Raw genomic sequence first — 12829 nt, 5'->3', positions numbered from 1 at the left:
ATTTTTATTTGGCACCCGCCATTGCATATCGTCTTGATTTCTACTTTTAATCAGGTACTTAAAATTTAGAGCTCATAATTACTTCCTTGAAATAAATTAATTGCTAATTGGGTCCGTTTTTCAATGGTAAAACAAATATAGGTATTCTTTCTTTTAATCAGATAATTAAAATTAGCTCTCATGAGAACTTCGTTGAAATGAATTAATTGCTAATTGGGTCAGTTTTTCAATGGTACAAGAAATACATGTTTTCTTACATTAGTTTATAAGCAGAGGTTCCCGCCGCAACGCGCGGGGAATCAACTAGTTTTACTAGATTTCGGTATAATATTGAGCGTTGTAGTAGAGAGATAAATTATGTAGCTGATGAGTTGGCTAGATGGGACGTGCAAATAACCCTTCTCTTTGGGTTCATGCCCCGCCCGAGTTCATCATAAAACTGTTAGTGGACGATGTAACTATTATTTGATTAATAAATTAAGCCTTCCCGTAAAAAACACTTTTGTCTTTTGGTAAATGTACTTAAAATATAGCATTTTGTTTGTGCAATTTTTAAAGAAAATCATATCAATCAAACAAATGTTGATGACATTTAAAAAGTTGTAAGGCATTTATAATTATGTTATTTAAATTTCTAAAACTGTTTATGGAATGTAAAAAAAAATCTCACAATTTTAAAAAATGTCCTATAGCATTAAAAAAATGTTTTTTAGATTTTAAACATGTTGATAACAATTTAAAAATATTCACACAATTGAAAAACATGTTTATTACGTTTAAAAAAAATATTCCACGTGTGTTTAAATTTGTTCAGAATGTAGTTAAAAAAATGTCAAATGTGCATTTCACCAATGTTCATCATGGATTCATATAATTATCATCTATTTGTAATTTCAATGTGTATCTGGAAATTTCTCAAACGGTACACGGAAATTGTTCACCATGTATGTATTTTAAATTTCATTAGTCATATTTTCAGAAAATATTCATGAACAATAAATATTGTCCACAAAGTTTTATAAAAGTATCCAAGAATATTAAAAATGTCGGCGGCATTTTAATTGTTTTGCAACATACAAAAAATATTTGCTCGTTTTGTTGTATAAAAATAAATGACATCTTTGAAGTTCAAACATGTATTTCAAGATGCTTACTTTGTATTAAAAATGTTGAAATGAGCATTTTGCAAAAATATTGAACAACTACTTTGAAAAGTTTTAATGTTTATGCAGTAAATATTTAAAGTGTATCTGAAAATGTCCAAATTCTATAAGAAAAATGTTTAACGTATATTAAAAATTATTACTTATTAAAAATGATAAATAATGAAAAAACAAAAAACAAGAAAATAAAGAAATGAGAAAGAAAATTGATAAAATCAATAGAGAGAAGAAACATAAAGAGAAGTAAACTGATTGTCTAATAACATAAAAAACTGAAAAGTAAAAATGACACAAATGGTTCTAAAATGGGTCGGTACTAGTCTGTTGAAATTTCCAAAACCATTCTATTTGTTCGGTTCATTAAAGCGAGTGCACCAGTCGAGCGCAGAGGCGAGAGGAGCACACATCTCGTAGTAAGCAAGACATAGCTCTCGTACTTAGTGAGGCTAACAACAAAGGCTGAATGGGACGTAGTCATCATGGGCCATGAACATAGGTACAATATCCTTTTTCCCTTTTTATCGAAAAGTTCGTACCATATATATGTATTATTCATTACTCAGGGTGCAGAATAAGTTATTCTTCACCCGAGATAATTTGACGATCATTTCATAAATAAATTACATTTGGAATACAAATAATTACATTCATATTGATTCACTGTGTAAAATTTGGCAGAAGAAGAAATAAAGGTCATAAGACCAAAAAAAATTATTTTTTAGTGTATATTTTACACAATGTTTTTATGTTTATAATTTTATGTAGCATAATATATTTTTTATGGAGGTCTAATATTTTCTAAAGTTCTCTTTTTACATTTGAAATAAGAAACAATTGGAACACAAAATTACGGTGCATTGATGTTAAAATAGAGAGAGCGGTGTAGAATAGCTTATTGTACACCCCAGTAATGGCCAATACAAAATATAGTAACACAGTATATAAAATGTAGTAATTTTTGTAAAATTGTAATAAATTAGAAATTTGGGTAGTCAAAAAATTATTTTCAGAATTACTACATTTCATACACCGTTTTACTAGATTTTGTATATAGCGTTACACTTAGTAGTGCTACCTTAGTAACGCTCTATACAAAATATAGTAACTTAGCATATAAAATGTATGGATTTTTTTACAATAGAGTAAATCAAAAAACTTGAATAATAAAAATATATTTCAGAATTACTACATTTTACATAGTATTTTATTGTATTTTGTACATAGCGTTACTGGGGGTGTAATTCGAATATATATCTATTTCATTAGTTTTACATAAAGATTTTGAAAAAGCAAAGTGAACATTGCAGGTACCTATTGTGAAAAAGTGTTCACTTGTAAACTAAAATAAATGTTTATTGTAAACAATGTTCACGTGTAAATTAAAATAAATGTTCACGTGTGATAAAAACTGAATGTGTTTTATAATAAAAAATGTACATTATCTAATACAAATTTTCTTTATGTATTAAAAAACATCCATAGTATTTTTTGAAAAATGTTATTTGTGTATTAAAAAGTATCCTATATACAAAAATTATCATCCCAGTTTTACCAAATATTCATGTTGTATTTAAACGTGTTCATCGTGTATTTGAAATACATTCATGTTACAAAAAATGTTCTTTAAAAAATGTTTATGTAATTCTTAAAAGGTGTTCATGTTTTCTATACATGTTTCGTAATCTGGAAAAATATTTGTACATTAAAAATCATTTATTTTTAAAAATGGAAAAAAATAAACAACAAAACATTTGTCTTCTAGCCTACATCGCCGACTTCTCTTTACTCATCACGCGCCGCCAATGTATGCAGAAGGAAGACAATGCTGATTTGTTGAAGAACTTGCCTGTACTTTCTTATTCTTATAATGAAGTTCTTGTTAGGGTTCGTTTCAGTTAATATATGTGCTTTGACCTAGCTAGTCGTGGCATGCCCAAAACAGTCTTGATGGCGTGTCATCTCCTATGGCTCCACTGATAAAAAATAGTGATGGCGTGTGGGCCCCCATGCCACCAGTAACAAGATATACTGATGGTGTTGTGCCATGTGTGAAAACGCCACCAATATAGTTCCTTAAGTAGTGGCGTTGCCATAGTAGGCATGCCACCAGCTTGTTTTCCAGCGAGAAAAATTCAGCAGCACACCCCGCATGGCAACAACACATATGAAAGATAAAATAGACCAACAATTAGTTTAACACATGGCCAAACATATATACAACAACCAACATCTCACAACTTCGTTAATCATCTAGAAACAACTATGTATGTTGAAGGAAACACGAGCGAACTAGCAAGTTTAATTAAGACACAAGCAGAGGCGGACCACGGAAAAAAATTAAGGTGGGGCGAAGTCTCCCTAAAATTTTTCTTTATGGGAATCAAAGGAGTCAATACACACTAACAATGCACACTACAAACAAATAACCAAATACAATGAAATTGTAGACATGTTTCAATAGAAAAACAACCTAAAACTATAGCTTCAAAAGAATCTGTAGTTTGTTCTTCCACTATAGCTTCAAGAGAATATGTAATTTGTTCTTCCACTTGTTCTGTTTGCATCGATTTTTCATGCTCTACTTCCATGGAACTCACTTGATCTTGATGAGTGGCAGGTGCCGAAACATTGACACTTTCACGGGTATTTGGGTTCGATTTCGAGCTACTGCTACTGCCAAGCACTTCAAAATATTTTTTCAAATCTGCAATTTACAACCAGAGTGTTCAGAACATTAATATGCCACTACAATCTGCTTCAATTTGAGGGTTCAAGCTACTGTTAAAATTTGCTACAGAATTTCAGAAAAACTGAGAAATCACCTCATCCCCTTTCCTTTCGATTTCATATTCCCTCCCTCTTCCTTTCCATCTTCGGGCAATCTGGCCGGAACTGCGCCGGAATCAGAAGTAGCCGGACGCCCGGACGTCCGGACTGCTCTTGCTGCTGCTAGGCGCCTAGGCCCCGGCTGGGGCTGCCTCTTGCTGCCGCGGTGCCGGCGCCCTCTAGCCCCCCAGACTATAGCCGCCGTTGGCTGCCCTGCCGTTGCCTGCCTTGCCGTTGGCTGCCCCGCCTGCTGCAGGCGACCTGGCTAGCCACCGCCGCCGCGCTAGAGCTTAGGGATTAGGATCAGGGTCGTGTGGAGAGAACAGATGAGCGGTCGACTCCGTGTGCGTCTCTGCTCTCGTGGACGATGGAAAGTGGCTGGCTATTTCGGACTCTCGGCTACTGGCCCATTAGGCCGCTAGCTGCGTAGGCCCATCTTCCATTAACAACGACAAGGCAACGTATTGTGCATTTGTGCTAGCGATCGATGCATACTAGTAATAATATTTTTTGCTCAAAACTAAGGTATGGCAGGCGACATACCCTGCCCACCGGAGAGGTCCGCTAGTGGACACAAGTATCACACACCAGTGAGTAACTACTTTAATTTAAATAATGTCAATGGCGATCACCTTCCTCAAGTTGGGGTGCGCGGTGTTCCTGATAGTCGATCGAAGTGGGAGATACTCCCTAGTGAGGAACTCTTTCCACCCCTCCATACTAAAGACAATGTGGTCGTCCATGTCTACCTTGTGCGCACAGATGCTGACGACGCCTGACGTTGTCCTGGACTAGGGGGTACTCAACACGTCATCTCCCGATCTGTTAGATTGGGCCGAGGACCCCCATGGCCGTATACTCATGGGCCAGTTCGGACAGCTGCCGCATACATGGAAGATTCCACAAGACTTGGTGATCAAGACAAGGACTCCTCCCCACCGGCGTATTCGGCTAGGACTCTTGTTATCCTAGGCCTTTGGTGCATTATATAAACCGAGGCCAGGCTAGTTGATAGATAACATATACATACAATCATACCATAGGCTAGCTTCTAGGGTTTAGCCTCCACGATCTCGTGGTAGATCAACTCTTGTAATACTCATATCATCAATATCAATCAAGCATGACGTAGGGTTTTACCTCCATCAAGAGGGCCCGAACCTGGGTAAAACATCGTGTCCCCTGCCTCCTGTTATCATCGATCCTAGATGTATAGTTCGGGACCCCCTATCCGAGATCTGCCGGTTTTGACACCGACAACGCCCCTTGCTCCAAGGCATATTCCAGCAAGTCCCGCTTCATCACCCGCTATGTAACTAGTCAAAGATACATTCTTACGCAATTTTTTAAAACTAAGAGAGCAAGGATGTCAAACCGCTCACGTGATGGACACAAAGAACGAAATAAGATAAATGACTTTAAAGAACATAACATGACATGTTTGACAAGATTCGTCCGTGTTAAACGAGTCACAAATATCACCATGGCGTAGTCCTCACGTGACGGTAGGACGTCGAAGAGGTGGCCGGCCTCATCTTCATTGAGCTTGATTCTTTGGGCGAAGCCGGTATCACCAAGTGGGTCATTCTCGCCATCGTCGATAAATATAATAGACATCCGAAGCCATTGTCCTCTTAAGGAAAAACAAATCATTTCATCCCAAGTGAGACCATTGTGGGTCATGAAACGGTCCTATCCTTCTCATCTAATGCGGGTCATTGTTGGTCCTTCTTCTAACTCAATAATGTATTGGTCCCTAATACCCTTGAAGAGCACACTCTCATGTACGTGAATTGAACCGCAACCGTACGTTGCATGGGACAATTAGTGCAACAATGGGAAACACGCACACATTACATCAATTGTAAAGGCACTGGAAGAAAAAGAAAAAATATGCTTAATAGTGAATGAAAACGAATAGTTCGTTACCACTGAACTAAGAAACCCTCCACAAGATAGACATTGGACAATGAGCCACTTGTAAGGCTACTTGCAAACTTGGCATGCCATATCTTGGTAGAGAAGAAAGTACTATGTCTAAATACTGATCAAGACAAATAGACTACACATTCGTATTTACAAATTCATACCACATAAAAACATAATATAATTTCATAGCACATGAATATGGATTCTTGTTTCCATAATTTTTTTAAAATATAATCTATACTCTCAAATTGATTTTCATCTATAAAAGTATAAATGCAATGATTTTCCCTCAAAGGGAGAGGCCTAGCACATAGCCACATACACATATTCACAATCGCATTTAAGAATAAAATTACTAGCAATTAGGGGCACCAAGCACTTGACATGCATACTACTATATATCATGCATTCTAGAACTAAATTTACAAAATTACCAATCCACACTGAGCATATCAATCTATGGATTACTCAGCCTAAAAATTATCATTCCTACAACATATATTGGCCGCGGCCGGCGACGACGCGTGGCAATTCCACAACAGTCCTATAGCTTACAATATAAATGCAGGATTCCACACTAAGCATATCATCTTAGACTTTATCAATCAGTATATCCATTATAACAACACAACAAATTGGGCGTGGCCGGCAAGATAAAATGGGGCGAAGTGCGAGGGGAAGGAGACACCCACGAATATTCTCAGCCCGCACCGCAAATATTCGGGCATGAAAACACGGGCCCAGAAACAAGGACCAAAATAGACCAATAGCTGTCCATTTAGCCCACACCACAGCTAGTACGTAACCAGTGGCGTGTCAAGTCTCTGACATGCCACAAATAATGTTCGCGACTGGGCAGGCTGCTGGCCCCACACGGTTGTGGCATAATTGCCTACTCGCACACCACTAGTATTTCAAAAAAATAGCGATGACATGGATTGAAAGTGATGCACCATCATTTAAGATGTGTGTAAACATTTCTGCACTAGCGCTACAGAAGGAAAAAAATAAAAAGAATAAAGAAACATGTACGCAGGGAACTCACCCTGACTAGATCGATCTATTGCCACACGCACATAATGTGCCTGTTATTTGCTTTGTATTTTCCCACGGTGGGTTACAGGGATTGTACATGTATATTTATAACAGCCAACTTCTGTACAACTTAGAAGAGGGTTCATATCATTCGGAACCTTGTTTCCATTCTATCTAAATATTCACGTGTAGTCCTTAGAGGTTCCGAAAAATACTTGGACATGTAACATGACGGAACCCAGCACAAAACGTGGTTATTAATAATTCTAATAAGGACAGAAGAGGGTTCTTCCTAAATGACATCCTGAAATATGACCTTTGCGATGTGGCTATCAACTGTTTCAGGTGAGCAATGAACCGAGTAATAGAAGCTTTTCACCACGTTGAGAAATGTCTGTCTGGTCTCTCTATTGAGGCCATGGCAACCCCGATGAACACGCCAAGATAGTTCTTGCATCTCCAAATCCACTTGCCGATGTAAGTCCTCTATGTTATCCATACGTGTCCCATTCTGTTTTCCCCAATTGAACATTCTTTGGTTATAGTTTGAGAAATCACATACAACTCAAATGGAGGTACATGGATATATGAAATGCAATGCATGTACACACGGACCTGAACAAGACCTATTGTGGCAAGCTTGTGGCAGATGGAAGAGGTGAGCTGCTCGAGCTGGGAATAATCCCAAAGGTTCAGTTTATGTTCGTCTGAAACATTCCTTCCTGAACAAATCTCGATTGTGCGAACGAACAACAGAGCTGTATCTCCATCAACGGATCCATGGTTCTCCTTTCTAGTCCATGCCATGAGCCACTGCTTCCACTGTAGTTACCAAAGAAAATAGAGGTTCCGCCATTTCATATCTGGTAAAAGTTCAGTATCATATCAACAACGATATTTAAGTGTAGTGGTTTCTTGAATTTTACAGCTTTCCGAAGACCGCCGGAAATATCGTCAAATGAAAGAAGGACGATAAGATCTTCAAGATTCTCTGTCGAGTACCATGGGCCCCTGCAAGGAATTGCACACATGTTTTGCATCGATCATCACTAAAACCAAATTCTGGAGAGGAAAACTTTGAGGCTGCATACATAATTACATACCCAATGTGTCGAAAGTGAGATGTAACCGCCTCAGCAAGCACCGCCATGCGAGCCCATGCTAGACGCTCTGCTGCTCGGCCCGGTTCGAAGATATTTGCTGAAGCTAAGAAGTAAGCGGTGAGCGTGCTCTTTGGAGTCCCACCATACCTCTGCAGATGGTTCCTGAAATACCACCTGCGTATATACTCTCAAGTATCAAGTAATAATCTAGTGGCCAATTTGTAAGCTAGTGGATTGAATTTGAGTACAGAGACGTAGCAAAAATGTTTGTGACATACTTTCTGAGGCCATTCCACTCAATTCGGGAGAGTCTCTGATATTCTCTGAAATCAGCTTTAGCCATTTTAAGGTACAGGTCGTTGCTCACAAGATTCATTCTGAAATGTTAAACGTCAGAAACAAAGGTGTGACAAATGTTTGGCTATCATAAACTATAGAAGCTGCATTTAAAATTGCCCTAATGTCACATGTTAGTTGACTACTATATAGGATGGTCAGCCTCATTCCTCATCTTGTATATGAGAAGCTCCTCAATTTAAACTGATTTCGTGGTTATTTTTTCTATGCACTCAATGTATCTCACTTTGATGGATACATGAATCAAGTTTATGTTTAAAATATTGTGGCATCTTAAATTATCCCAAAAGATAAATATTTTCCTTTGGTTCCTCTAATGAAGAGTTATTCTAACTAAGGATACTTTGGTTATGTAACGTTTTCACCTGTAGAGGACCTTGGCAATCCAAACATCGGTGTTGCCACCGTACTGATCCAGATACATCCTTGTTTCAATTCGTGGCAAACTTGCTTTCCATGGGAAGTTCAATGTGTACCCAACCTGATTTTGCAGGAAGAATTGCTCAATACTCTGCTCTAAACCATGGAAACTAAGTAGTGGCCCGACTGAGGCATACATAATTAACTTGAATGTGTTGGCACATACCTCGCCCGGCAGGTCCTTAGTTATGATCCACTTGTCGTACAGCTTGTTGGAGGATTGTCTCTCTTGGAGGAATGCACGGCAATAGTGCCCCGCCCTTGCCAGGACATCGTCATCACCAGGGAACATGAACTGAGATGCACGGTAAGTGTTGTGCATTGGGGTAACAGAAGCGTGGTTGGTCTCCATGGGGAAGCAGGCGAACTTGCCATCCTTCTCAAAGTGCTTAAACACAGCTGCATTTTAGATGCACATTAATAAAACTCGATCCAGCATGGCATAGTAGCCATGCATGCCAAAGCGCTTCTCAAATTTTAGAATCTAGCTTCTATCATAAATTTGACTAACAAAATATTAGTTACATGTAGTGACATCGTAGCCATGCTGACGGAGGAGACGAAAACCCATGGCCGTGTCATCAATATCCGGGATTGGGCAGTGCACGTTATGAGACAGTCCCTTCTGCGTCCAGCGCCTGTTCAAAGTGTAGATATGCTCCTTGTCTCAAACTAGTACTCTATTACTCTTAAAGGAAAATACTACTACTCTAGTAGCATTCCATTTTAAAACCACAATAAATATTTAGAAATGTTAGGACATCATGTATTTTCCAATTAGATAGAAGTTGTTTATGTGACCTGTAAATAAACTCTAAGCACTGCTGAATTTCACTTGTGAAGTGCCTTGATATCCCCAGACGCATCAGCCGATCAACCACCCATAATTGCTCAAAAGTATCCATTGAGTGGCTACATGGCACTAGTAAAAAAGGAGAATTTATGTGAATGCCAACGTTAGTATTGACCAATGCTGTTTTGGTAAATTCTGTTTCAGTATTGGCCAATCGAAGGGGCTCCTTTCCTAACTAAGTTTGCATTCGATCATGTTAGTTGTATGAGAAGTATTAGTGGTGATTTTAATTAATCACCTCCCCCATCAAACTTTCTGATGAGCCTATCCAGGAACGCACGGCATTCCTTGTCGCCGGTGTAACTGAGGGCAGCAGCGGTGGCAGCAGGCGAGGAATGGAAGGAGCCATCTGGACACTGCAACCTGAGTAGCTTTTCCCAATCCAATTGTAAGTCTACTATTCCCTCAACGCTGAAGAGTAGGGTCGTTGGTATGGCATGCAGCACATCCAGTGGTATCCTACAATTTTAGAGTGAGATTAATTATCGCTTAATTAATTATACATAGACTATTCAACTCAATATTTAAAGCAAGGTTTATCACACGCATGTAGCTAGCGATGCTTACTTAGAGAGCTTCAGATTCCTCTTGGCATATATCTCTTCCAAAACAGGGTGATCATAAGGGATGTCCAAGTCGAGGTCCTTGGCCTTCTCTAGGAGTGCTGGGAAGTTGATCTCGAAGCCACATGGCATCCAGTCCTGTTCCTCTTCTAGCAACCTACTCATATTTTCTTTGATAAATAACACACCTACAACAGAAAAGGTCCACTCTATATTAGATACGTGATCCTTCCTTGGAAATAAACAAGGTCAATCATTAATAAAAAAACAAAGAATCCATCCATTAATCTTTTTACCCCTGTCACACAAATTGTCGCTGTCAATGTTCCAAGACTTCACTGCTACCACACATGCCAGGGTGCTGATCATCCGATCTTGGACCATGAAGAAAGCAGCATCACCCCACGAACCATCTGGTAGTTGATTTTGAACAATCCAGTCGATGCATGAGGGGAATTGCGGTCCATCACCTCCGTCAAGGTTCTTGACAAGGGCGACCAACGCTGTGTCGTAGGCTGAAACATTCATTGACGTCTCATCATCACCCAATGACGCTAGAGCCGTTCTTATGGCACCGATCATCTGTCGCGTCTCGCTCTGTTCATCCTTTAGGAACATCGCTATTTGCTTTTGATCAGGGTTTAATATAGTAGTATATGTTTGTCAGCTTGTGCACAGGCAGTAGGCAACTATTCTGCTCGAAATGAGTTAATTCATATGTATATATGCTCACCGTGTGTTGTCTGTACTCATCAACTTTCCATTCACCCACTTCTACCTCCGGATATGATGGGAATTTGCTAGTTAGCACGAACCCTAAATATCATACATGAGAAGTGGAAAATAACAAAGTCATATGAAGTTAATAGCGATTTAAATTATCAATTCAGGTACATTATCAGTATTAGATGCAGTATGAAAATTTTCTCCAGCCAGCCTAAAGGTCTGTATCAACATCACTCCATACCTTATGTGGAGAGAAAACAAGAATCATGGAAGGAATTATATTTATTTTACGATGTAACAAAAATTTCCATCAAAACAGTTTTTGATGTGAACGTGAGCTTGCTCAAGCTATTTCTCAACCATGCATGGATTCAGGTCAGGAGATTAATAGAACGTGATTACCACATCGTCGACGCTGAGAGTGCAGGTGCAGGGACAGTCGTCGCCATGGCTCGGCCGTCGGCTGGTCGAGCACTGGAATATGCCGGAATGCAGCAGTAAATGTCAGCATCCTCTACCTTCTCTGTCTCTCTTTCTTCCTCCCTTATGGCTGTTCTTTTTTTGGTGGGATATTGTCTCAGTGATGAGCTACTACTTGCCCCCACCATCCAGTATTTATAAAGGAAGGTGATGAATCATCCTTGGTAATTGACTAGTACTAGTAGTGAGTCAGACGGGCGAGAATTCCTTCATACTTCGGTAGCTGCACCACGACCACGACGGAAGGTACGTTAGCCTGCAGTCTTTCTTTTTTTGAGTTGGAGTAGTTACTAGTATAGATCGTGTATGAGATTGAGCGTGGGGAGACTTGTGTGAGATCTCGCATTAGGTGAGATTAATGAGATCGATTTTTTTGGTAAAAAAATACATGTTCGAACATTTTCAAACTTTTAGACACACAACAATGTTTGATGTACAACCTTAAAAAGTTACCTAATTCAACTTAGGCCCTGTTTGGTTCATAAGTCCTAGGACTTTTTTTAGTCCCAACTTATAAGTCCCAAGTCTCTAAAAAGTCCATACCTGTTTGGTTCCTGGGACTTATAAGTCTCTATAAGACCATATTACAACTATAAGTCCCTATAAGTCCCCTTTTGAGAGTCTTATTTCATAAGTCCCAAATGTCCATTTTAAGTCCCTATAAGTCCCTCCTGTTTGGTTTAGATGGGACTTATAGGGACTTATTTAAGTCCCTAGACCAATAAGTCCCTGGAAACAAACACCCTCTTACATTAATGGAAAAAAATTCGGTTGCCAATAGTGTCAAAGTACTATTCATCCAAAGCTGTCTTTTTTGAATCTCTGAATGTACGTCAAGTTTTGAGCTTTTTTTTCAGAGTTGCAGACATAGTCCACATGAATGTTGTCAAATAATTTTAGATTTCTTAAGTGTCTAAATATAATTTTTTGAGATTGATTTCACGATCTCACCTAAATGTGAGATCTCATACAAGTCTCTCCCGGAATAAGTGACAATGATAGATATTTACAAAACGACCATATTATTAACACATAGCAATGTTCATATCGTTCCCGCAAAAAAAATATTCATATCGGCTCCACAAAAATGCCGGAACCATTAAAGTCCAACAACGTGTACCAAGATTACGCGACTAGTCAGTCAACATCCACGCGACTTATGGAAAGTTTTGGAAATACTAGACCAGTTGGTCATCGGCGCAGTCTATCTCTGAACTTTCAGCCATTGGAAAACGAGGTCAGTGGTTGGTAGCTAGCAACAAAGTTTGGCAGTAGCGCTCAGATTCTTCCTGCTTCATGGCTGACTCTTCTACTTCAAGTTTTTCTTTTTTGCGATCTTCCTGCCTCACGAACTAGTAGAGTATCCCCGAAAAA

General features: G+C 38.9%; 1 protein-coding gene and 1 long non-coding RNA gene across 2 annotated transcripts; both read right to left on the bottom strand.

Annotated features, from left to right (window-relative positions):
- Positions 1-3552: 3552 nt before the first annotated feature.
- On the bottom strand, positions 3553-4328 carry LOC119358652. Its single transcript, XR_005172267.1, has 2 exons — positions 3986-4328; positions 3553-3867 (listed from the first exon to the last, which is right to left on the bottom strand). It is a non-coding gene; the product is annotated as an uncharacterized LOC119358652 (long non-coding RNA).
- A 2716-nt stretch (positions 4329-7044) lies between these two features.
- On the bottom strand, positions 7045-11519 carry LOC119358651 (syn-copalyl diphosphate synthase, chloroplastic-like). The gene is made up of 14 exons (XM_037625109.1): positions 11378-11519; positions 10983-11065; positions 10546-10855; positions 10254-10437; positions 9925-10145; positions 9635-9755; positions 9359-9471; positions 9000-9232; positions 8779-8894; positions 8335-8433; positions 8057-8230; positions 7880-7964; positions 7569-7775; positions 7045-7464 (listed from the first exon to the last, which is right to left on the bottom strand). The coding sequence occupies exons 1-14, from the start codon at positions 11484-11486 to the stop codon at positions 7246-7248; spliced, it is 2274 nt and encodes a 757-aa protein (XP_037481006.1). The 5' UTR covers positions 11487-11519; the 3' UTR covers positions 7045-7245.
- Positions 11520-12829: the final 1310 nt, after the last annotated feature.

This window comes from Triticum dicoccoides, chromosome 2A (genome assembly GCF_002162155.2).
Source record: "Triticum dicoccoides isolate Atlit2015 ecotype Zavitan chromosome 2A, WEW_v2.0, whole genome shotgun sequence".
NCBI lineage: Eukaryota > Viridiplantae > Streptophyta > Magnoliopsida > Poales > Poaceae > Triticum > Triticum dicoccoides.
This window is presented reverse-complemented; position numbering and strand designations above follow the sequence as displayed.

What these genes read in the sequence shown, in the direction of transcription:
- LOC119358651 (XM_037625109.1), bottom strand. Translation starts at nt 11,486, where the DNA reads ATGCTGACATTTACTGCTGCATTCCGGCATATTCCAGTGCTCGACCAG. An exon ending in AGGAATCTGAAGCTCTCTAA is followed by an intron (nt 10,146 to 10,253) that starts GTAAGCATCGCT and finishes CTAAAATTGTAG; the next exon opens with GATACCACTGGATGTGCTGC. An exon ending in TGCTTAGAGTTTATTTACAG is followed by an intron (nt 9,472 to 9,634) that starts GTCACATAAACA and finishes CACTTTGAACAG; the next exon opens with GCGCTGGACGCAGAAGGGAC.